This window comes from Podarcis liolepis (assembly GCF_965112155.1).
Source record: "Podarcis liolepis genome assembly, chromosome: 10".
NCBI classification, from domain to species: domain Eukaryota; kingdom Metazoa; phylum Chordata; class Lepidosauria; order Squamata; family Lacertidae; genus Podarcis; species Podarcis liolepis.
Window position 1 is genome coordinate 44139432 of NC_139562.1, and position 26082 is coordinate 44165513.

Here is a 26082-nt window from a genome sequence, read left to right on the forward strand (position 1 = left end):
AGGTTTTGAAAACAATTACCTCTCAGTTATATGCTCCCACCAACCCATCATAAGCCCCTTCCAAACCCCCCTAACATAGACAGGCACTGATACCTCAAAAGAAGGAATAACTATTTTTCAGATAGCCCATTCGCAAGTTGCATCCAATGCCTGCTATCATCTCCAGCAAAAGTCTGCTGTGGCTGTTGTCTCATCCCCCAGGTGTGTCCTGGTGTTAGTCCCAAAACAGATCTTAAAGTCATGCTCTCTTCAGCTAGAGCAGTGGGTCAGATGCAGAACAAGAGTAAGGAACCAAAGGGGCAGAATGCAGCCCTCCAGATCTCTTTATCTTGCTCTCTCCACAGGCCACACAACTCACTGCCCTGTGTCACAGCCTTCCCAGATGCTTTTACCGGAGTGGAATGTGCCTTCCTTGAATTATGCTAATAATAAGTTTTGCTTTCTTGCTTGGATGAATGGAGGAATGCAGCCTGCTGTACGAAAGTCAAGTGTTATATCCATTGCACCACCTACTTCTGCATCTTCCCTCACCTGCCCCTGGTATGTGGCCCCCGTAACACTGTTCAGGAAGCAATGTGGCCCTTGTGCTGAAAAGGTTCGCCAGGCCTATTTAAGAAGAATCTTTCCCCTTCCACTCCTAGTTCTTCACATAGTCTTCGTGTAACAGGTTCACACTTCAAGCGCACTTCTTAGAAACAGCTAGGTTTTCTGTACAAGCCAGACATCACACGGAGAGAAGGTGGAGATAAGGACCTGCCCATGACATTTTGCTGCCCGAATCATCTATGCCCTCAGGATCTGAGATCAACTGTGCACAATCCAAAGGGGTTTTTAAAAAGTTACAATATAGAACATTTACCCCCAAGCTGGTCTCTCTAGTTAATTTGAACTGCCGTCAGTCCTAGCTGGCATGGGCAATGGTCAAAGATGATGGGGTTGTAGTCCAAAGCATATAGAGGGCAAGAGGTTGGGGAAGGCTGAAACAGTGGTTTCCCTACATATTTGGAGTATGCCATACACATTAATTTCAGTAATCTCAATGATATGTACAGTTTGTAAGGCAGATCAGTATTATTACAGAGAGAGAAAGACCCAAATAGATGCAGGAAATAGTTTCAAAATAATATAATACATCTGGAGCAATGCATTTTAATAGAATGTCTTCTTAGGGGGCAATAGATTAACATTCTTCTTTGGCTTGCTCTGAAAGGCTATTCTAATGCTATCCTTGTGCCTGTAAATGGTCATTCGCTGTATTAAACACAAGGGCAGGATCGGAGGAGAAAAAAGAATTCTAAAACACTGACTTCTTGATACTTCCAGCTGGAGATGACCGTCCTGTGGATGGATGCCATGGCTGTCAACGTTTCCCTTTTTTTAAAAAGGGAAATTCCCTTATTCTGAATAGGATTCCTTGCAAGAAAAGGGAAAAGTTGATAGCTATGATGGATGCTTCCATACAACCCAGATGGAGTAATATAGGAGAACCCTGTAGAAAACTAAAAGGGCAATGAATATTACAAGGACATGAATACTACCAGGTAGCTGGCAAGATTCAGGGAGGGAGGGAGGGAGAAGTGTTATGATCATAGCTGTCAACGTTTCCCTTTTCTTGCAAGGAATCCTATTCAGAATAAGGGAATTTCCCTTTAAAAAAGGGGAAACGTTGACAGCTATGGTTATGATTTGGTTTAGTTGGCTACCTATATTTTGCTATGCATCTAAACAAACCAATAAAAACTATATTGTTTCCTCAAAGAATCCTGGGAACTGTTCAGGGTGCTGGGAACTGTAGCTCTTGAGGGGGTACACTATACAGTTCTCCAGATTTTTTGGGGAAGCTGTAACTTAAAGTGGTATAAGCATGGTTTTAGATGCATCGTGTGGTTGTGACCTTAGTCTCCTACCTAGAAAATGACATTTCTCAGAAGGCTATTGTGAATGTGATAACAATCATAAAGCACTTTGAATACTGAAAGGCCCGTTGCTTCCTAGACGAACCCTCTACTATCTCCTCCTTTCAAGACTTCTCTCAACTCCAGTAAAGCAGGATTTATTCAGTATGTTTCTTAGATGCAGGAACAGATACCAATCCTCACTATAGAAGCTGCTCCAATAATAAGTATCCTCTGTGGAGAAAGAATCATCTGGAATTAATGTGCTTCGAGGCTGCCTATTCAGCCTGGAAATTCTCATTAAGCACAATCGTCTTCCTTTCTTTTCTTCCCACCTTCACTTCTTTCTTTCACTAACAAACAATTACAACAAGGGTTTTGCTTAGCTGGGTGGGGAGGCGGATGTTGTTAGCAAGCCGTGGTGGAACTGAATGGATAGTACACAGAAGGCTGAAATGAATCAGAGTTGGGGGTCACAGAGCCTAAACTTCTCACTCAGTGCGCTTGTAATCACAGCATCTTTGGAAGATGGCTGCTCAGCAGCTGCTGCAATGCCTCCAGCAAAGGGGAACCCACCAATTGTCTGTTCCATGGCTGAGCAATCCTTACCATTAGGAAAGCTCTCCTCATGTTAACTAGAATCTGCTCTCTGGTAATCTCCCACCCATAGATTATAGTATCCTCTGGAAGAGCAACAGAGACCAAGCCTTCTTCAGCATGGCTGAAGCATGGAATTCAGAGGTTTGAAGGCATCTCTCATGTCTCTTCCCCCCACCTTTATCTTCTCTTCTCCAGGATAAACATACCTGAGCCTTTCCATCGTACCTCCTAGGAGTTGACTACTTCCATGCTGCCACTATTTCTGGGTGGGATTCAATTACATCCCGTAAAATTCAGGTCACTCAATTAAAGCTGATTGCGAAGCTATAAGCAACAAGCCCATTTTCCCCAAACACTGGGCTTTTTGCAATAAAGAAACTGAGAGGGAAAATGCACTGGAAAGTGTGAGAGAACGTGGTGATGCAAACATTGCCCAGCCTTCCCACCAACAAATCAGTGTATGGTCTGAAGCCACATGAAGTTACCACCTTGCTGAACCTAACCAGGTCTTTTTATGGCCAGTCCCTGAATGAAAGCCCTCATACATGCTACCTTGGGTCTCATGTTGAAAGAAAGATGGGGTACAAATCAAAGATTCAATGCACAGGTTCTTGCTATCAGTATAAACTCATCCAAGAAACCATTAAGGACAGTCACAGAAGGCATACTGTACTCTAGAAATGACCAGTCACTGATGCTGATTGCATCTTATGGAGCAAGCAAAATTTCATGGCCAAAGCAACCTCAGAAATACAGCCTGGGTAAATAACAATAGCTGCCAACAATAGGCGTCCCCTACTCAGAAACAGGGGGAGTCATGGCTCATTTGCATGCATTAATTAAGCTGAATTGCGTACACATTTAAACATTTCCCCGTTTTCTTACACCAGCACAGCAGGGTAGAAGTGGGGGGGGGGAGGGGAATGGTTCGGGCTGGTTTGAAACTAGTCAAGTACAGCTGAAGCTGAGCAGAGATATGCAAAAGGTACTTGCAAAAAGGAACATTTAGGAGATCCATATCCATATAAAATGCTAATAGAACAGCAGTGATCTATCCAGAGAGGAAAACTGCTGCCTCTGCTCACAAGACACAAATGCCCTCCCTCTCCTTACTCTGAAGTGTGTGTGTGTGTGTGTGTGTGTGTGTGTGTGTGTTTATGGGCTTTTAAGCATGCTCTTTTCCTGCCAAGTTTTACTGTTTGCTGAGGGGAAAATAAATGTTTTCATCTCCCCCCCCCTCCTTGTGCGCTTAGAGAACTCAAAGTAGTAGGCAGAAACCACAAACAGGGGAGGGAGGGGGAAATGAGAACTTTAAAAAAAGAAAGCATGGAACAGAAAAGTACATCAAATTAGCATGTGCCTTCTCGGGAATGTGAAGAGTTTGGCCCATTATGAGTAAAATGAGAATGTGATTGGAATTAGCTTGACTTGGAAGCTCGCGTGACAAGAAAATTGCAAAAAGCAGCAGGTATTTGTAAGTAGCGCTGAAAATTTACTAACTCCTGGGGATCGTAATGAATTCAAAATGTAGGCTTGATCTGCAAAGACTTTTTAAAAAAAAGAAAAATGCAGGTGTAGCGTTTGGAGGTGGTATTATTCGTTACAGGGTAAGCCACTCGTGTAAAAGTGCAATCCTGTGGTAAATTTGCTCTAGCTCAAGCTCTTTAGGATTTTGGTTAGGTTCTAGAGCAGATAGGATCTTAAATGGAAGCCAAGATATAATCCAAAACGTGAAACCAATGCTCTTCTTCTACAAAAAGAAATGCTGGAACTCACCATGAACACCTCCCTTGTTCTTTTATAATGGCAATGGCACGCACCTGAGAGGTGCTGGAACTCAGTTCTGGTGAGTTCCAGCTGGAAAAAATCCTTGTGTGGAATCCCACACACAGACAATTCTGTGAACTGAGTTAGCCTGACTGGGGGAGGGGGGAGAAGGAGAGAGGAACAGGCTTGCTCTTGGGAAGGGAAGTACATGACCTTTCATGTGGTGGTGGAAGCCATCCAGGGGTCAGCAAACGTTTTCAGCAGGGGGCCGGTCCACTGTTCCTCAGACCTTGTTGGGGGGCCAGACTGTATTTTGAAGGGGAGGGATGAATGAATTCCTATGCCCCACAAATAACCCAGAGATGCATTTTAAATAAAAGGACACATTCTACTCATGTAAAAACATGCTGATTCCTGGGCTGTCCGTGGGCCTGATTTAGAAGGCGATTGGGTCGGATCCGGCCCCCAGGCCTTAGTTTGCCTACCCATGCCATAAACCATTTAATGTGGTTGGTGTGTTGAGCTAGCAGCTGAGGTGACAAGGCATGGTAGCAGCTCTTCAGAGAGCCCCACAGTGAGGGTGGGGCAAATGGTGCCCTCCCAGCTGTGTTTTGCCCTCCTAGCCCTCTGAATTTATTTCTTTTGATTGTCCATTTAATTTGTGACATGGCAGACAATGATAGTGACCATTTAAAGAATGACATCTTGTTTGAGAACAGGAGCAATTTAGGAATAGAAGCCTCTGAAAATTTCAGCGAATAAGGCCTGCTCACTCAGTACTTTCCCACATTCAGGGTGGGTTTTTCATGACAGCTACCCTTATGTTTGATGCATTTTTTTACATTAGTTTAATCCTGGGGGGCAGGGGGGGAAGGCTGTCCTGTTCTAAAGTATGATTTCCAGGTGCTATACATTTGCTCTCTCTCTCTGAAAAGTTGCCCTGCGAACCCACCATTCAGAAAGCTTTCTTGTGTATTTATCAAGCAATTTCGTACATTTGCAAAAGAAAGTCAACTATGCAGTAAATATTTTATCCACTTAAGGACTTAATCTCATTGGCTCCAACAAGAAGCTTATGCCTATTGTTCTCAGCATCGCTCTCTCCAAATCACTCTCTCCCAAATGCTTGTCTACAGTTGCATTGCAAGGTGCTCTTGCACTGTTTCTAAACCTGCATTTTTGAATTGGTGCTGTCAGGTTACAAGATTTAAATTGATTTTTTGAGAAGGCAAGCTGCATACTAGTTTTTAACTTCTTAGTCATACTGTAAAGTATTTTGCTTGTTTTACAATTTTTGGTATCCCCTTGTTCACACTAGGATCCGTAACATATTTTTTCCTTATGAAACAAAGAAACAAAAATGCCAGTCATTTAATTCCTGGTGTTAACTTTCTGTTAATTTGACCTCTACATAGCCCATTATGTGAGTTGACACACACACTGCATGAAGGGGGGTGAGCAGGAAGGTCACTGTTCTTCCCCTTCCCCTGGCCCTCACACACCTCTCTCAACCAGGTAAGCTAGAAGCATTATGAGAGTTCAAGGACACCTGCCAGCTAGGCGAAAATTCTCAAGGAAGGTTCAAAGCAGGAGTGTGGCTTAGGAGGAGTATAGCAAGTAGAGAGAGCCAGACAGAGAGGTTCTCCATTTCTGATATGAACAAATCAATAAAGTGATGACCAGAAGTGTCAAGACGTTCAGTGGTAGAGCGCAGCCTTTGCATTCAGGTGGACAATGGCTTGATTTGGTAAAAGTCAAATTCCTACGTTCCACAGCTCAGTTCCAAATAAGCCCAGTTTAGATGCTCACCCTCCCAATTTAGTTGTGTAAATGGGCCACTCCTCATGGCTGCTGCTTGATTATCACCCAAGCAGATGGTGTCCTTTTTTTCTGAATCAATAGCAATTCCACAACAACAAACAAAGTTCTGTACTCACTATTTATAATTCATGGCAACGTCGACAAAATATTTCCTTCTCTGCCGATACACATTGTCCTTAAATCCCTAAAGCAGATAAAAGAAAATGAATGCGTACCAAAGAGAATTAACAACAGAAGGAAAAAATCAATAATCAAAGTGGATGCTAAAATAATGCTTATTAATATTGTAATTCATGCCATTTGTGGAACAGTTAGCAAACATAATGACATTGTTACATGCCACTCCAATCTCTAAGCGGCAAGAGATTCCAGGGGTTCACGTTTCCTTTGGAAATGAGGCACAGCAGAGACTGTGGTGTCTTTATGATATATGGTTTATGTACACATATATAAAACTTGCTTTGTTAATCACCTTTCTTTTGCTCTCCATGATGGCTCTTCATCAGGTGATTTCCTGAGCATGGAAAAAACTGGTTTGGCCTGTATTTTGACACTACTAAATTCAGTGTCTGGCAGCCCATCTTGATACTCCAAGCACTGATTAACTTCTAACAGTAAATGCAGGAATTATTGATGTCTTGCATCCACAAACTCATAACAAGATGTACAAGAATAGCCCTTTACTGCAACAAAACTTGACTAAGACTATGCACACATCACCAGCTTAAAATGCAGTTATATTGTTCTTTTTCTTATTTCAGATCAAAGCTGGTTTGGAGCAGGGAACACATCAAAATGCAGTACTATACTGTATTTCCTACTCAACAACAGGATAGGTATGGATTATGTGTCTGCCTTTATTAGTACTTTGCTGTGTGTGTGTGTGTGTGTGTGTGAGAGAGAGAGAGAGAGAGAGAGAGAGAGAGCGCAAGTGCGAGACAGAGAGCCTTATGAGTGTATTGTTCATGGTCAGTGCACAAGCAGCACACATACAATGTAACATTCCACATACCCATGTAGTACAGTATTTAATTGCTTTTTTAAAAAGCAAGTTTTAGAGGTGGCTACATGAAAACCTGTGGCTCTTTGGTAATCCCCTCTTAAGGGGCTAACATGTGTCCAAATTTCATGCACCTTTGTAAAAATACAAGAGAAGAAGGAGAAGCTATAGCTTCCCAATGCAAGTCAGTAGAATTTCTGCAGATTTGCTTTTACCGGATCACAATCCAGATCCAGGGCTCAGGGCAGTTCAAGATTGACTCGAATCTAAATTGGTGTATCAGGGCCCAAACTGGCTTGGTGGAACCGCCGGGATTTCCTGCTCAGGGCCAGCCCAAGGCAAGTTGAAGCTTGAGGTGAAGGACAATGTAGTCCCCACCCTCCACATACAAAATAGGATGGTCACATGCAAAAGGTGAAAGGGGGCCCTTAGCTATAATCTGTTAAGATACCTCTTGCACCAAAGGTGGAGGACCCCATTTCCAGGCCCGTGCAAAGCTTGTCTGAGGTGGGAAGTCTTGTTAGAATAAAGTTATAAAGTAGAAGACAATGACAAAGGAGGAGGAGGAGGAGGAGGAAGCGGTCAGTACATGGTGGGGGAGGCCTCTGGCTGGCTTAGCCCTCCGAGGCCCAAGCAAGTGTACCCGGCTGCCTTTCCTCTCTGCACGGGCCTCCGCAATCCTCATTTACACCTGAACCCTCTACGACAGAATCTGCCTGTACAGTTGTACTTTGGTTCTTGAACGGAATGCATTTCGTGAGGCTGTTCGACTCCCGGAACCATTTGAAAACCAAAGTGTGGCTTCCAATTGGCTGCAGGAAGCTCCAATCAAAAGCCACAGAAGTCGTGCCGGACGGTCAGCTTCCGAAAATTGTTTGAAAACCAGAATACTCACTTCCGGGTTTTGATCGTTTGGGAGCCGATTTGTTTGGGAGCCAAGGCATTCAGCTATCAATGTACAACTGTACTAGTAGTTAAATATTGCTTCAACATTATTATCGGCACAGTACCCCCCCCCCACTGTACTTGAAGGCAGGAAGCTGGCTTTGAAGGGCAGGGCAGGCCATACGGTCCACCTAACTCCAACCTTCCAGCATCTCGCCACCACACAAGAGTAACTGATCTGCTAGTGCAGGGATGGCGAGCCCCTCAGATGTTGTTGGACTTTAACTCCCACCATTCCTAACTATTGGCAGTGCTGGTTGTGGCTGATGGGAGTCATAGTGCAACAGCATCTGGAGGGCTACAAAAAATCAAAGTGGAAGGAGTTTGCACTAGGCTTGTAAAAAGCAAGTCAATTTCTGAGTGCCCCAAGCTTCCATTAAGCCTGATGCTGATTTTGGTAATGATGCTCTAAATCATGAAGAGTTGGGATACCTTTGCCAGTCACAGAACAAAATCTATGGCATTTTCTTTCTTTCTTTTAATTCAATAAACATTGAATTGCCAGAACGGCTTCAGTTTTCCCAAGTTGCGTGTCAGGACCCCGTAACCACCCCCTCAAAGATGAATAAAACACCAGGACACAGAATATTTGGTTAATGTTATTGGGCAAATATTGGCCACAACTTTATTGGTTACAGAATGTGAGTAGTATTGGCTTAGGCATTGAATAGACCTGACTATATCTGACTCCTGCCCGTTGCTCAGGGAGTCCGGTAAGGGTAAACCACCGGAAGGGGGAGCCCCATTGATACAAACCAACTCAAGCTCCCCCAGGGTTCCCACAGGGGTCATGGCATGGCCCTAGCCCTGCCCTGGGCTTTGGACAAGATCTACAACCCCAGATTCCTTTAATGGAATACCCTTAAACTTGGAAGGGCAGGTGATAGCTACACCTCCCCTCCCCATCATAAGGTCACCCAATGCCTAACCACCACAAGAGCCCAAAGACTCGCCACCAAATACCCTCACACCTACAAGCAATCCTTCACGCCCTCTGCATTATCAGCCAACCAGATATCATTTCCTCAATTGCAAAGGTGTACACCATCATCTCAAAATAGGGCCATCTTGCTGTAAACAATGGTGGGGTGCGCAATCACCCGGCCACCCAGCATGTGCACTTTCTGTGTCAATGAACAATTCAAGCATTTTCGGATATGATCTGTTGCAGCTGGGCAATCACTGCCATGCCAGATGCATCGCTCCAGAAGCTACGACCAAATAAGAGTCATTTTGGGGAAGTTCAGAGCCATATAGTCCAAGTCCTTTTTGATATTTGAGAGCAGGTCCACGCCTTTCCGACTCAGCAAATTGTTTTCTCCCAACTGCAAAACCAAAGCATTGGGAGAGCTCTGCGCATCAGCCTTGGTCCTGACAATTGGCAGCATCTCCTTCCATTGCATCCCACGCCTCAATATCCAAGAAATACGGATGTGCCCAGGAAAACTCAGCTGGCACCCCAGGCCACTGGCAACCGCCTATGCACAGGCCCAATGGATGATACTGTGTCCCACGATCCAGATCTCAACACACTTTGCCCTTGAAACAAAGTAACAGAGCAGTGTAAGCCATAGGCCTGCTTAAAATAAGGAGCTGCCACTGCCACAGGTATAACCTTTGTATGCATTGGATCGCCACCACCCCATGTCTTTTATCCTGTCCGCTGGAAACCCCAGTGGGCAGCCATTGTAGCGGCCCCAATCCTAAATGAGTGAGTGGCGTATTCCCTAGCCGGAAGACCACACGCTTCGATAGCCCTCTGTATTACACAAGTAAACTGCTGTCTAGCTAGACAGGTCCCATCCTCATGTACAATGAAAGGACCTGGACCAGGGGGCCTAAGATAGAGAAACCTTTTAGTATCCTTCACTGGGCAAGGACCCCTTTGCATGGTCACTGGCGGCCGGACCAGTGCACCTTTTCCTTTCTGGCTCTGTTTTCGAGCGACGAATACAAACTACCAACTCAGTGTCAGAAAGCTGGATATCGTTGAGCTGCAAGCCTCACGGTGAAGGACCTGGCTCACCTTCATGGACCACTTCCCCCACTCTTAGGGCGCCAAAAAAATGCAATGGAATAGGCAGCTGAAAACAATCGGGACTCATATTTGGACCAGCAAATTGAATTGAATTTATTGCATATTCTACTAAGGGGATCAAATGTAATGAGCCTACGCCCATCCCCGCTTCATGGTTGCAATCTACGCCAACCTTCAAGCGCCCTGCGCACCACAAACTCAACACATGGGTCTGTGAAGTAAATGGATTTTGTGAAAAAGGAGATGGCAGCTGCCTGGATTCTTAAGGTTTTTGCTGCACAACCAAGGTTGTGCAGATGAACCAAGTATTGCAGCACATGGTCAATTGTTGGGGGGGCGTGTGATGCCTAATACCCGATGACTGTGCACGATAGGCTAAGAAATTGGACCAAGCTCTTGTATAGGGCCTAAGTGTAGAAGATACAACTGAAGTCAATACTCCCTGCATCACGTCTTGTTTCCAAGGCTCCAGAGATGCTCCAGGAATGGTTCTGGAACTGCTGTGCCTCTGGGGCTAACAACCGGAAGTGGTCCATCTGAAATCGAGATAGCGCATCCGCAACGTCATTATTAATTCCAGGAATGAATTTTGCTGAAAATATAATGTTAAATTGGAGGCACCGCCAGACAAACGATTGAAGCAGAGCGGACACCCTTTCTGAGCGTGATGATTGCCTGGCGAGCACATTGACCACAGGCTGGTTGTCGGTCCAAAAGCAGACGCAGTGATCCCAGAATTCCTCAGTCCAAAGGTGAACAGCTACTAATATTGGGGGGAAATCCAAGAAGGTCAAATCACAGGTAATGGCCTTACCGCACCAGCTAGCAGGCCATTGCTGTGCGCACCAGCGCCCCCTGAAGAATACACCAAAGCCCAAGGATCCTGCAGCATCTGATTGCACCTGAAAATCTGTGGAACAGAAGCCAAACCTGGAGATCTCCTTTTACTGATTTTGGGAGGCGCACCCTATGATGTGGTGATTGAAGTCTGGCAGATAGCCTTGCCAGCTGAGAGCAGAAAGGGCACCCCGGCTCGCGCCTCCGCTTAAATGGTCCCAGCCACACACCCCCAGCCAGCCAGTGAATTGGCTGGCTGGTTGATGACAAGCCCAGGATCCTCCAGGCAACGCGGGACTTTGTCCCCTGCCCCCGGAGGAGAGTAGGTGGCCATGTGGCCCACCGCAACTCCTCCCCACAGTTAAGTGGAGCAGACTTCCCTTCCTGAAGAGAGAGAGAAAAAAGGCAAGGCAAGAGGTTAATTTCCCCTGGCTTTGGAGTCGTGGCTTTTGGCAGTACGTGGGCCTTGCAGTGTGTGTGAAATATGAGCTGAAACTGTGCTGCCGTATTAAAAACAGGGATGAAACACAAGGAACCTGCATGGAGGCTGCATTCCTGCTGAGCCTAAAGGATGCTATGATTTCTACCTCATAATTATCTCCCAGAGTGTGAGCAGCTTTTCAATTGCCTTCTTCTTTCCCCTCCCACACCACTAGGAATGCTCATTTAATATCTATATTCTTTAAGTGAAATAGCAGTGGGCATGACTTTAAGTACTCGGGTGATTTTGGAGAGCAACACTTATATGCACCATTTAAAAAGGGGGGAAAGTAATCTAAAAGGTAAAAAGGGGGAAGAAAGCAATGGGATAGTTTGTCATTTTTATTTATTTATTTTGTGATACCTTGTGTAGCTCTGTCATACTGAAAATACAGCATAATAGCTGGCAGGGGTGGGGAGCAGGCAGAAGAAATCTATCCCAAGTCTTCTAAGCATCTCTTTTAAGCAGAAGTTGTAGACCATGAAAACGGCCTGAGTGGATTTGCACCTTAATCTGAAATGCATTAGCTGAATATTTTTGGGATCAGTCTGTCATATCAAAGCTTGTCAGGAGGCAGGGCAAATCAGAGTGGTGAATCAGTCCTCAGAAAGCAGAAAAGGGAAATGGCTTGTTTCCTGCTAGATCTGAGGAACTTGAGGTAGAGGATGGTAGATTGCAGCTGAACATTAGAAGCAACTTTGTAGGAATATAAACAGGGAAAGAATGGTAGAGCAAATGCCCAGCATCAATTTCTGGCATCTCCAGGTAGATTTGGGAATGACTCCGGTCTAAATCCCTCTCTAGAGAGCCACTGTCAGTCGGCATAGACCATAGATGAGGAGCATGTAGTTCTCCAGATGTTGCTGGAATGCAGCTCCCATTATCCCTGGCTATTGGCCATGCTGATGGGGGGCTGATTGGAGTTTCAGTACAACAGCATCTGGAAGGTGATAGATTCTCCATCCCTGCAGTAAAAGATCATTCCCTGTGTTCCTTCTAAAAGCAGTTCAACAACAGTACCATTTTTCTAGGATGCTGGTGGACTTCTTATTGCTGGAGATCTCCAAGCAGAAGCTTGACAGCGCTGGATTTCCAGTATCAAGCAGGGAATTGAATTAGATAGCCTACAACAAATTCTACGACATTGGCCCATGCAACAAACTGTCATTGCAAAGGGGCAGGTTCAAGGAAACTCCTGAAATATCTTCCGTATCAAATGTTTTCACAAAAGATCCCTGGATTTCTAAAGAAACCCACCTCCCTCTTGCATTCAGTGAAGGCTATTGCAATTAGCATCATGGTTATGAAATGAGCTGAAGGGATCAAGCATACTTAATAAAAAAATGCATCCAGTTCTAGGAAAATACCACTGCCTATTATATTGTACATCTCATGGCTTGGCTTTGCCAACAAGACATTGTATCTCATCCTAAGCAATTTATCATTTCTACAACAGGAGTAAGTAAAAAACAACATGGGCTGCATAATGCACTGTATAACAACTCTGTAATGTTTTGTTCCATTGTTATTTTGTATTTTCTTCCAATTTTAGTTATGGAACAGCCTTGGGTGCCATTTGGTGCAAAGAAAGGATATAAATTAAGCTACTTAAGTTATTTTGAATAATAATATTTAATAATAATTTGTTAATTATAGCTATAGTTCTAATTACTTGAAGAAGAAGAAAGTTCAATTCTTTATCATCAAATTGTCACAAATGTTTACTTGACCAACCTTGGCTGCATTTACTGAACACTTACAGGGTGATCTGCATCCAGTTCAGAGCCGTACATTAGAACTCTTTGGGAACATTTGTCTAATTCAGCAATCTTCCTGGGGAACCAAGGAACACAGTCAAGCTCTGGAGGAAATACAGAGTGATTGGAGGCATCAGATTCTCACTGCTTCTTCACAAAGCTTTGCTAATTTCAAGACAAATTTTGAAAGAGAAAACAATAGCCTTGCCTTCCTCATCGGTCCAGATGTTTTCCGGTGGATTCAGAGTTACAATGTTCGTTTCATACTTTAACAACTGAATGAGCTCATTGAATTCTTTCTTGCTACAGTCACAGTCCACAAAAATTTCTACCTCTGAACTCCTTCTCTTGGATTTTCTTGATTCAATATGAACCATACTCACATGCTTCTCCTGTAGACAGAACGAAAGATTGGTTCATTGACTCACTGAATTCATTTAGAAGAGAAGTGGTTTAATGGGTGTTCTGAACAGGATGTAGTTTAATGTGCATATAAAGGCATTTGAGTTAAGAAAATCCTTCATCTGTATTAAATTACTTATTTGTTATTTTTAGTTCAATAAGTGTGCTGTAAAATTACGCCTGTATTAATTGCTCCATTTTATTAGATATCTGAAAACTGTAACTATTGTAGGATGATTAAAGGTGATTTACCATGGCCATTTCTTATAAAACAGGTGTTCACTGTAAAAAAAATTATACTATTCAATGCCCAATTTATAGACAAGTTAAATTAATGGGCAAGAAATGAAATAGTGTGAAGATACAAGAAAAGTATTTATTGCAATCTACTTTAGCCTAACTGAACACTGTTACCCCACTTTGCTATCAGCAATAATCAAGATAACATGCCAAATAGCATTCATAAACATATTACAAAGAAACAGCCACATCAAGAGCATAGAAACAATATTCTGTTCTGCAACAAAGTAGTTGCTTTTTCACATATTCACTTCAAGTGCCATGTGAAAAAGTAACTAATGATTGTCATGAACTGGCAGGGCAACGGGGAGGAGGAAGAGGATCCTGGCATGGGGTGTAGCCAGGACTGGGACACACCATGGCAAGCAGGGGGTGGCGAAGGAAGTACTCACAGGCCGATGGAGGATGGTGAAGGAATGCAGTTCAATGCACAGGAACCAGAGCAGCAGGACCCATCACCAGAGGCAGAGGACTCCCTACCCCACAAACAAGGTGGGTTCTGAGGCATAGGAAGTAGCAAGAGGGGTGCTATTGAAAGCTGAGCTAAGCAAGAGCCCACAGCCCAGCTCCCTAGCTGGCCAGGTGGAGCTTGCTAGCTCTGGGAGTAGGTGCCTGGTTCCTCAGCTGGAGTAGGCTTGGAACAGGTGAGGGTCACATGTCTCATCAAGCCCAGGTGCTGCAATCAGCATGCAAAGTATGAAAGGGCAGCAGAGCTAAGGTGCTGTGTCTGCTCTACTGCCCATCTTGATGGACTTTGGCTTGGGACTGTGTCTGGGTCATAGCTGTCAACTTTTCCCTTTTCTTGCGAGGAATCCTATTTGGAATAAGGGAATTTCCCTTTAAAAAAGGGAAACGTTGACAGCTATGGTCTTTGACTCTGGACTGTATCCTGACCGCTGGACTTCAGACTTGGCTACTTGGATTGACCCTGGACTGTGTTTCCTGACCTTTGGACTTTGCTTCTGTGGCTTGACCCCCAGACTTTGGACTTGACATACTGACCTGCTGCTAGATAGGCTGGGGGTTCAGGGCAATGATGGAGCTAGGTGTATTGACACCAGGAGGATATTGACACCTGAGATAATCTACAGAGTCCACCCACCCTTGTACCTGCTGACCAAATTCACCAATAGGTGAATAGAGGTGGCATGAGGGGGCTTGCCATGGAGGCAGCACACTCGGCCTCCAAGGAGTGTGCCACAGCCATCGATGCCACCACAGCGGCAGCACCAACAATGCATTCCTTGGAGGCTGGGTCTGCTACCACTGTGGATCCTGCCACCCAAGGCGGTAGCTCACCTTGCCTCATGGGAAGGCCGGGCCTGAAGTAAACACATAATAGATCCACACAATAGATTTTTCCAGTCACCTGTTTTAAAAAGATGGGTTTGTTTTTTTACCTGGAAAAGTCTGAGAGCTTTCACCAAGCCACCAACTTCATTTTTCAAAGAAAACACCACCGCGGTCTTTCCTCCTTCTGATGTTGATTCGTTCTTGCTTGCACCTTTATTGTCCTTTTTATCATCGTTTTTACCAGAACTGGTTCTGTTTAGCTGAAAGAAAATACATTGCAAAACAGAAGGGTTTCTGTGCACTCCTCAGAAAACATTAAGCTTTCCTTTCAAGCAGACTATTCTTGCTTGATTTTAGTATTAAGATATCTTGATACTTGATTTTAGTATTAAGATATCTCCTACAAGAGAGGTTTTTTTTCCCTTTTGAAAGGTGTGCTCAGGAGAAGAATTGCAGACATGAATGATTACTCTTTCAGAACAGATCAAAGAAATAGCATCATGGAGCATGTTATCCTACTGCTACAACTTTGGTTATTATAATTCTTTAATAAAACTCTGGCTTGGATCTTCTGCCAATGAGAAATCAAACTTCACAAGCTTTGCAGAACAACTATGGTTCTTGAGTTCTGCATTATAAACTCAAATGTGAGTCACACATAGAACATTACAAAATTTCATGATTGCACCTTTGCTTGATTACCTATTATTGGATGGAAATGACAATTGCACTTTTATATCTTGTTCTCCCATTGAAGCATTTCCACATCTGTGGGGGGGGGTTGGGGGGGCTTTGGGTGAAGGTTAGAGGTTACTTTACAGCCCTTTTTGTCAAAAAGGAAAGCGGCACCATTTTGGATAAGCCAAATGAAAGACTAGCTATGATTTTTTAAATATAAAAAATAGTTGTGCTTTAGTAATGGCTTTGGAGTTTGGAAAAAACTTCCTCTTTAGAACATGGAAAATTGGTAAATGGTCTAACGAGATTTGTGAGGCAAGGTGGCCTTTTGCAGTGGATGGTGAACCCTGAGAGATGCCTGCTATCTGCATTTTGCCTTCATCTTAGAAGTATCGCTCTGGAACAATCCTGCCTTGCATATTTATGATAGTTTTGTTTTTATTTAAATACTAATGATCCTAAGTGGAGAGGAGATGGCAGGTGAAAATGGTTAAACAATAAAAAATTATTCCATAGATACTCAATATATCTTTTGCCGTCCTTGCAGAGATTCAATAGAAATGTAGCCTTATGGAGACTAAGGCTATAAATGCTAGTAGCGACAATGTCCTACCTCCACTGCGTGTCTCTGAATACAAGTTGCTGGAATCAAGTACAAACATAAGAAGAGCTTGCTGGATCAGACCAGTGGCCCATTTAGTCCAGCATTCTGTTTTCATGATGGCCAACCAGAAGCCTTTGGGAAGCCCCGCAAGCAGGACTGGACCTGAACAGAACAACATTCTCCCCTCCCAGCAACCGGCATTCAGAAGCATACTGCCTCGGTGTCAGGAGTCCAGGTTCCCAGCTTGATAACACAGTTACCGTAGATAATTAAAAAGGAGGATTTATTGCAAAAACAAACAGATAGCTCTGGACGGCTCTAACAAAGTCTCCAGCACCATTACTCAAGATGACCCTTCTGAAGATTCCTTCCTGTGTCTACAGAATATATTGAACCAACGCCCCTTGTGTCTTTTGCTTTGCTTTCTGTCTAGAAGCCCTCCTATTCGCCAACTCCTCAGAGAGATTGGATTAGTGCCAACCTCTTCCTTTTCCGACGAACTGTCTCCTTGGGTATTCACGCCCATTTGAGCTTCTAGCGAGCTTTGGCTGTGTTCTAGCCTGCTCTCAGCTACTGTCTTATCAGCTCGCCCGTCAAGGTCAGGAAGAGCCAAATTATGCAGCTGCCGGCTCTCCCTTGTCTGGCTAACATCAAAGCCTCCCTGTTCCTGGCTGCTTTCTGCATTGGCTGAAAACCTTTGCTTGGAGCTGGCTCATTCCTGACACCCAGATAGTGGAGACAGAACATAATCATCAGAGTTAGTAGCCATTGACAACCTTATCCTCACAAGTGGGGAGAGTGCTATTGTGCTCAGGTCCTGTTTTCGGGTTTCTCATAGCATTTGGTTGGCCACTGCAAGGACAAGATACTGGACTAGGTGGGCCATTTGCCTAATCTTGCAGACTCTTTCTTAATGTTCTCGTGCTTGCTTCTCTTTGCCAACTGTTATGTACTGAGTTGAATAGGATCCAAACTGAAGCAGTCTGATTGGTCCTAGAACAATAGGATTCAGAATGCAGCAGTCTGATTGGTCCTAGAACAATGCAGCAGTATGATTGGTTGGCAGGAACCACCCAATCCTGCTCCAGATATAAGTGAATCCACAACCTGATTGGCTTACAGTAGAATTCCAGAATTAGCCAATCATGTGCAGCCCATTGTGTAAATAATGTATATAAAGCAGATACTTTGAGGGGACATTCATTCATTCCTCCTCACCACTATGAGCTGAATAAAGAGCATGAAATCACTTTGCGACTCTGAGTATATTTCACCAACCATTTAATAATCTTTGTGTGGATTTTGAAGCATCCCTTTTTCCGTGCAGGACCTAACCCAGCAAAGGAACCTGAACCTATTCACAGATTTCCCTTGTTTGATTGGGACATGTTTCCATAAAAGTAACACTTGGAAGATATATGAACAGTTTTGCTTGAAAATGAGATTCCACATAGAAACATATAGCTGTTTGGGGGGGGGGGATCATTTCCTCACTGATGTCAAATTGTTGACAGTCAAGTCCTCAGCACTGAGTACTCTTCCTGAGGGACCTGCATTGATTAAAACACAATTAACGCTAAACGTTTAATGAAGTGATTGTTTAATCATATGGATGACTTGCTAAATGTGTTTTCAGAGTTAGCAGCCTATAGCTGGAAGCTGGAAGGCACTCTTCAGGTTAAATATGGAAGCAATGGCAGGGCAGGTCAGGGCCTTTCTTAATTAGTCAGAGAGACACAATAAAGACTGAAATGGTGAAATTCATGGTGATACAATTATTCAAAGCCTGCCTAACAAAGCTTCATGGCATGCCTACATGGCTGAAATATTCTGCTCAGTCAAAGATTTGTTGGAAGGAAATTTTAGAAATGAGGGGAACACTCATCAAGAGAATTCAGCTTCACCTTTGATGGAATTGCCACTCACAACAAGAGCTTGCTGCTCTTTTTAATGCATAACATAGCTATTAGTCACTATATAGTGGTACCTCGGGTTACAGATGCTTCAGGTTACAGACTCCGCTAACCCAGAAACAGTACCTCAGGTTAAGAACTTTGCTTCAGAATGAGAACAGAAATCGTGTAGCAGTGGCATGGCAGCAGCGGGAGGCCCCATTAGCTAAAGTGGTACCTCAGGTTAAGAACAGTTTCAGGTTAATAACGGACATCCAGAATGAATTAAGTTCTTAACCTGAGGTACCACTGTACTATAAACTAAAGGCAAAAGGGGGAGGACCCCTGGATGGTTGAGTCCAGTCAAAGGCGACTATGGGGTTGTGGTGCTCATCTCACTTTCAGGCCGAGGGAGCCGGCGTTTGTCCACAGACAGCTTTCTGGGTCATGTGGCCAGCATGACTAAACCACTTCTGGCGCAACAGGACACCGTGACAAAAACCAGAGCACACGGAAATGCCATTTACCTTCCCGCCACAGCGGCACCTATTTATCTATTTGCACAGGCGTGCTTTCGACTGCTAGGTTGGCAGGAGCAGAGACTGAGCAACTGGAGCTCACTACGTCGCAGGGATTCAAACCGCCAACCTTCTGATTGGCAAGCCCAAGAGGCTCAGTGGTTTAGACCACAGCACCACCCGCGTTCCTACAAATTAAAAGCACAGCCACTGCCCACCAGATTGCAAGATTATGATGCTAGATTCATTCAAGGAGCGAAGAGGCACATATGGGAGATGTTATAATAATAAATAATAATAATTTATTATTTATACCCCGCCCATCTGGCTGGGTTTCCCCAGCCACTCTGGGCAGCTTTCAACAGAATATTAAAATACAATAGTCTATTAAACATTAAAAGCTTCCTTAGACAGGGCTGCCTTCAGATGTCTTCTAAAAGTTCCCTCACACATAGCCCAGGTCTAAACTATATGAAATTTTTAAAGCTTTTAAATACTAGGCTTTAATCTAGGTGCTCTTACAACAATAGTGTAACATGCTCCACTACTCTGGTTACTGCATTCTGGACAAACTGTAGTTTCCGGTCTGCTTTTAAGGACAATCCCACCTATTGCATTACACTACTAGTTAAGAGGTTATGAGGGCCTGTATAACTGTGGTTATTGCTGGAGGCATCACTTCTGACATATCAGGTAAATTGATACAAAGCACTGATCATGGCTTCCAAAGAGCGGATGCAGATACAGGCTGCAAACCTGTTATTTTGTGGGCAGTGTGACTTCACCGAGAACAGTCACACATACCATGATCAACTCCATGTTTTTGATAAATCCCCTTCTGATCTCCTCCTGCCCTGTCCTATGGCAAATTTCATCCAATTCTGTCCAATATGGAAAAGTTAAAGGGCTTTTTAAAAATATATATCAAATTTTAAAGATGACCAACACAAATACCCCTGGACCTACTGTATTTTTCGCCCTATAGGATACACTTTTCCCCCTCCAAAAATGAAGGGGAAATGTGTGTACGTCCTATGGGGTGAATACAGGCTTCAGGAAGCTCTGCGCAACCCTCAGGAGCCCGGGCTCCCAAGGGTTGCGCAGAGCTGCCTGCGCTCCCGGGCTCGGCGCAGCTCCGCACAACCCTCCGGAGCCCGGCGTGGCTCCGGCACCACTCTGGGACCCATTCTGGGGGCTGGGGGTGGGGGAAGCCCCGCGCCTGTGGGGGGGAATAATTTTTTCCCCTTTATTCCCCCCCCCCAAATCTAGGTGCGTCCTATGGGCCGGAGCGTCCAATAGGGCGAAAAATACGGTATTTATCTATCTCAGCAGGCTTTAGTCCCTCTGAAAGGGCCTGCAGATTTCAGCTAATTCTGCCAAAATGGAAAAAGTTACAACTTTTAAAATATCTTTTCCCGTAATAATAAGTGGGGTGGGAATAAAGCTTCATTTTCCTGAAACAGATACAGCTTTTGACCCTGAGACAAAACAGGTAGTCTCCAAAGTGCTTTGGACAGGGGCATTTTCCAAAGCACCAAATCTGTGTTCCAGCTGAATATTGTGCTTAGTACACACCCCTACTTTGTGCCTATTTATTTTCCACTGTGTATTTATTCTCACATTGTGAAGAGAGGATATGTTGAATTAGCACTCTTTAGTGCAAGATGATAGGGATACTCAGCATCATTTAACTTGAGGGCACTCAGTAGGTTGTTTCTATTAAAGTCAATGAATGCACATTAATGTATGAGACAACTAATAAGTGAAGTAGATAAAAAGCCTTAATACACTGAAAGCCACTCTTTACAATTGCTAATTGTTAGAAAATTGCAAGTATAATCAAAGAACGAAAGCAAACAAGATAAAACACTTAATCAAAGGGTTCTTAGGGCCACATCAACCATAACAAATTTCCTAACCAGGTTGAGATTTATTGTAAGATACTGTGTGGAGAAATGCTTTTACATATGACAGTGTAACAATGCTAGAGTTCCCAAACCCTCAGACTGAAACAAGTCCCTAGAATCTGAGAACATGGATCTAAGCAGAAACGGCCATATCAGAGAGACTCTGGGGGTGGAAATTTTCTGTCTATACATAGTTAGATATTCTACATGCTGTGAAGTTGGTCAATGCCCACTCTCTTGGAACCCCACCACAGGAAACACCTTGGGAATTAGGGAACCTGCCACAACTTAGATGATTTAGCTTCTACACAGACAATGACTATGTGTGGTGTGACATATAGAAAATGCAAGAGGTGTGATGAAGGTCATGTCTGGGGCAACCAGGATGCCTAAACCTACCAAGACACCTTGCTCAAAGCCACATGTGAAAGCTGCTGCTAGGAGAAATTGCTGTTGACATTTGTATATATTGGACTGTAAATGATGTTTAGCCTATAAGAACCAGCCAGGACTGAAATCAGGTGAGAGAATCAGGGAGGCATAAAAGCAGAGAGAGGAACTCTCATTAAAGAGGGGGGGAGCATGAGCACCGGGCATTTATTTCCCTGCTCTCCATCATTGCAAAACCAAACAGCAGAAACAATGTTGGGTGTCTAGCTTCATTTTCTGGTGCAGTGGGAGAAAGACTTGTCCCCTGTCTAACCCAGAGGGATGGCGCACGATCTACTTAAAATATAGATCATTTGCTCTCTAGGTGATTTTAATATCTGTTTTCTGCTCCCTGTGTTATGCTAATGTGCTAAAATAGAACAATCCGTTCACAAACTCTTGACCGGGCATTGTGTAATTTCATCTCCATTCAACTGGGATCTAAAAGAACCTGTGGCTACTTTAATTGGCTTAAGGACGACAATACATTTTCACTAGTAAGAGATTTTCCTATTTTGCTACATGTGCACATAATGTAGGCATGTTGAGATGCTGTGTCAAATTGTGGCTCCTCAGGGGGACCAGCAGCATATGCAGCTAAACCAGAATGATTTGCATTATTTCATGCACACAAGTGTTCTGTGTGGAAGATAGAAATTCATCACATTTGAAGAATCCCTGACAGAATGAAATGATGGAATTTGACCTACTGTACACCTCTCTCTTTAAGTGTACCCAGTGATATTGCCACCAAACAAAACTGACAAAGGAATAAATTATTCCTGCTTTGGCAGGAAACACATCTAAGCATTCACTTAGGATGTTTCCAGACACTGGTTACCACTGCTGCAGAAGCTACAAATGTAAGGTCAAACTAGATTATATGTTTGCAGGACCATTTACAAAAGATATACATCTACTAACAAATCACTGACACAATCAAAAAGTTATGCCTTTCCAAGATCTGAATCACAAAATGTGAGTATCTCCAAAAACAAACAAACAAAAAACACTTGATACCAGAAAGGACTGACTTTCTTATATTCAATTGCTTTCTAATAACAGGTATGTATGTGCAGAATTCACTTAGATTAAGACATTTAACAGCTTGTTCTTCATTTTGTGTATTTTAGCTACATTTATTGGCATGTTCATTGTTGCAGGAGACTGCTTTGCTGTCGCCATTAAATATTCACCAGTCTTTTAAAAAAAAGAAATCCCAAAGAAAGGTTCATTGCAGGAAAAGATTGATTACCCTTCGAATGCACAGCTATGGCAGAGACGCTGGGTTGTTCCTAATGGTCTTGCTTGGCTAGAGGAGCCCCAACCCTGTCAAGCAGATTAAGGCTGTGCTGAGACTTCCATGAAGAGGGGAGATAGCGGAAAATAGTTTCCCTTCTCATTCCTTTGTCAGAAGCCTTACTGTCAGCTAAGGGACATTTATTAATTTCATCAGATCCTTTTATTAAATAAAAGAATTAAAGCTATGTCCACATAGCCCTAAATCATTCAGAAATTTACTTTGGTTTTAAATGACATCACCAGTGATGGCCAACAGTTATCATGCATGACATATCAATGCATTTGAACCAGGACAGCTCTCTCACACCCTTTGAATTTCTGTAGGTATTACTGGTTTCAGAAATAAATCTAACACCTTAGTTCCATCAGCTCTACTTGGAGGAAACTCATTAATTCAAATGTGATTTCTTCCAAGCACATGTGCTTAGGATCATAGCCTTAGGCTGTCACAAGAGAAAAAAATTAGACTTCAGAAGTAAAAATTATTTTTTAAAAAATCACCAAGCAGATATTGCAAATCCCAAGGTGAGGCAAGTGAGCTTTCAGTACAAAAGCGGATTAAATTCTGTATCTAAGCACAGAACTGAAGTCACTCAAAGGATGTATGTGAGAGACATCTCCTCCCTGCAAAGGCTTGTTTCCCATAAAATCCTTTCTTGATTACTCGTGCGTAAATAGGTTGAGCTAGCTATGGGATTGGCGGACAGGGGGAAGAAAACTGACAACCAATCCAACAGAGATGTAGCCTGAGCAAGCAAATCTGTTTAAAGAAGAATCCTGCATGTCTTCCAAGAAGTTACTGGGAAATCCCGAAGCTGTCTTCAACATCGGATTTATTCATCCTAGATTGACGCAGCCCATGATACTTACAGTTACGTTGCCATGTAGTGGGTGTTCCAAGGGCACAGCGGAATCCAGAGACAGGCCCCTTCTTGCCCAGTATTTACTGGAGAACATCATCATTGCTGGCTGCATAGTGGCCTGTGCAATTTTCTCTCTCCACAGCAGGGGGAAACTGGCTTCAGGTTTGCCTGCAGAGAGCTGTCCCCAGTTCCTGGTGCTGAACAAGGAGCAATCTCAGATTTCCCCCCTGGTGAAGGTTTTTATACGCCTAGGCAAGTACTGATGGAAGGCTGATTAGGAGAGCCTCGCTAGAGCTGGCACCTTTAAAGCCCCACAGCGGCAGGGAAATATTCTTTTCCACACACTGACCGTGCTCTCTTCCAAATGCAGGATATTAACTAGCAATCCCAGGCTGCTGGCTGCTTCTTCCAGATGCTCCTTTTGTCAGAAGTTGATAAGCTTTGAACGTTAGCTGCAATGTTTTTAATAACTCATTGCAGAGTTGGCAATGGGTTTCTTTGCCGAAGGAGGACAGTGCAACAAACTTGGATAAAACGTTGGTACTGGAGTTTGCTATTTAAAGCAAGCTGGGGCGCCTATATCTGATGCTGCCACGAACAAGCAACGTATCACCCAGATCACTCCATCCCAGAGTAAAGATTGCTGATATTTTACAAAAGGAATGAAAGGGGAAATCAATTTGCATTATGTTTGTCTGCAGCTTTTCACAGTGGCACTCTCGATAGCTATAGTCCGCTCCTCCAAATGCTCTGAGGAACCAATTGATCTGGTCAATTCAATTAATCTGTGAAGATTAATGATGAAGTTGTACAAACAAGGCTGCTTCTCCACCACCTCTCCAGCTTGATTTGCCATGATCTGGCGACAAATGATAGCTTCATTATGTCAATGAGAAAATTGACATTTTTAAAAAAGGGAGGGGGATATAGAGGTTTGCCATCAGTCATTATTAGACCAATGGCAGACTTTTACTACTCTAGGATTAGGCTACCTGAAATGTAAATTGTTATCAGTTATAATGCAAGCATGCCCGTGCAAAATTACCTTCCATTATCGACATAAATGTAACACAGTCTGGAAGGGATTGGGGGTGAGGAAAGGTTATTTTTACTCATTCCCCACCCCTCTGGCAGCTCTCTAAAAGGCTGCTCTGGAGGCCTTGGGGATCCCAGAAAAACGTGAGAGGTGTGGAAGGTTACAGGAGGGAGAAATTGTCAAAACTGCCTCTCACATTACTGGCAACAGATGTCTTACCTTTTATGACTGTTAAGTTTATCTTGTTGAATATGATCTTTTTTAATGAGGAAAACCATCCTGCACACTGTTTTAATAGGATAGACTATAAATTTCAATAAATAATAATATAAAATTAAAATAAACTCTACTGTGCGCATAAAAATGCTTGCTGATGCCTTTAGAAGCTCCCAAACCTGCTGCCACACTTAGTGTCTAGCACATTTCTGTGAAAGTAACTTACACCAGTTCTACTGAAACTTAAAAAAACCTTTTTTAAAAAAATCACAACTAAGATCTAAAGATGTATACATACATGCTTACACATGGAAGCCACACCATGTAATGCTCTCCCCATTTCCAGCAGCAACACATGTAGATATTTATTAAATTGTGTGAAGTTCTCAGTATCATAAAATGGTATTTTATTCTATGCTCTGTGTACAACATAATGCAAATGCCAAAGCTCTATGAGGGAACAAGGGCAAGTGGTTCAAAAATTATTTCCTGTAAGCAGGAAATGAAAGCCTACAGCTGCTGGGCCTTGAATTGTTGGCATTTGCAGAATGGGCTCTTTAGTTATTAACTGATAAAAGATAAGCACGCCGGTGATATTAAAGCCAAGGACTGAAGAGATTTCACCTTCTGATTTATGTGCTCATAACTGAAAGTTGCGCCAGTTCTTTCATGTTCATGCAGCAACAACTCACCTCTCTCTTCTAAGGTGACCAAGTCCATATATACAACATTTGCTTTTAACTCATTTTGGATTTTGGTTTTCACCCCAGAAAGAGACATCTGAGAAAAACAATCCATCACAAAAACTAGGAAGGAATTTCTGGCAATTCCCCACAGAAACATGAACACCCCTAAATCTGTTCCAGGGCCCCCACACCCTTTGAACCTAATTTTGAAGAGTTGTGGGGTGCTGTAGATGAGAGGAAAGAATTGCAAAAAAATAAGAATAAAAAAATCACATCCCTCCCCCACATGCTGATGAATTCACCTCTTGGGGAGAATTGTCACCCCTTAACTTAATAATTTCCTTCCACCCCTCCTGCAGCAACCCTGATTAGCCCAATTTACAGGCCAAACGAAGCCAAAACATGACTTGGCAAGCACAGAGGAATTCCTAGAGTCCAGTCATGGTTTGGCTTGTATGTTGTCTGCACCAGGGCTGTGATCTCTCCAGGAACGCTCAAGTTAATACTCAGATTAGGCGGCTGCCTTATAAAGATGACTTTCAGCAGGAACCCACATTGCCAAACACAATGCAATTCTATTGAAATCACTGAAACTGAAGTGCTTGGTTGCATACACAGTTCCAATGATTTCAAAGGGACAAGACGATTCAACTCTCTCCTCATTTTTGCCACCTGTCAACTGCAAAGTGTTCTGCCAGAGGAAAGTTAGATAGCTCTTCACTGTATACTTTAAATCTGTGTGCAAATCACTGAAATCTAGGAAGGCTTTTCCCCACACAAGATTCTCTTAATTGTTTTAAATGAAAAACATTAAG

General features: G+C 43.3%; 1 protein-coding gene across 1 annotated transcript in view; it reads right to left on the reverse strand.

Moving 5' to 3' along the window:
• Positions 1-23513, reverse strand: part of TPH2 (tryptophan hydroxylase 2) — a 61806-nt gene extending 38293 nt beyond the window's left edge. The window contains exons 1-5 of the mRNA XM_083462463.1: positions 23337-23513; positions 15244-15396; positions 13350-13533; positions 13145-13245; positions 6200-6267 (exon numbers count right to left, since the gene is read on the reverse strand). Of these exons, the coding sequence (XP_083318589.1) occupies positions 6200-6267; positions 13145-13245; positions 13350-13533; positions 15244-15396; positions 23337-23441 (611 nt within the window). The 5' untranslated portion in view covers positions 23442-23513. The remainder of the gene's footprint in view (positions 1-6199; positions 6268-13144; positions 13246-13349; positions 13534-15243; positions 15397-23336) is intronic.
• Positions 23514-26082: the final 2569 nt, after the last annotated feature.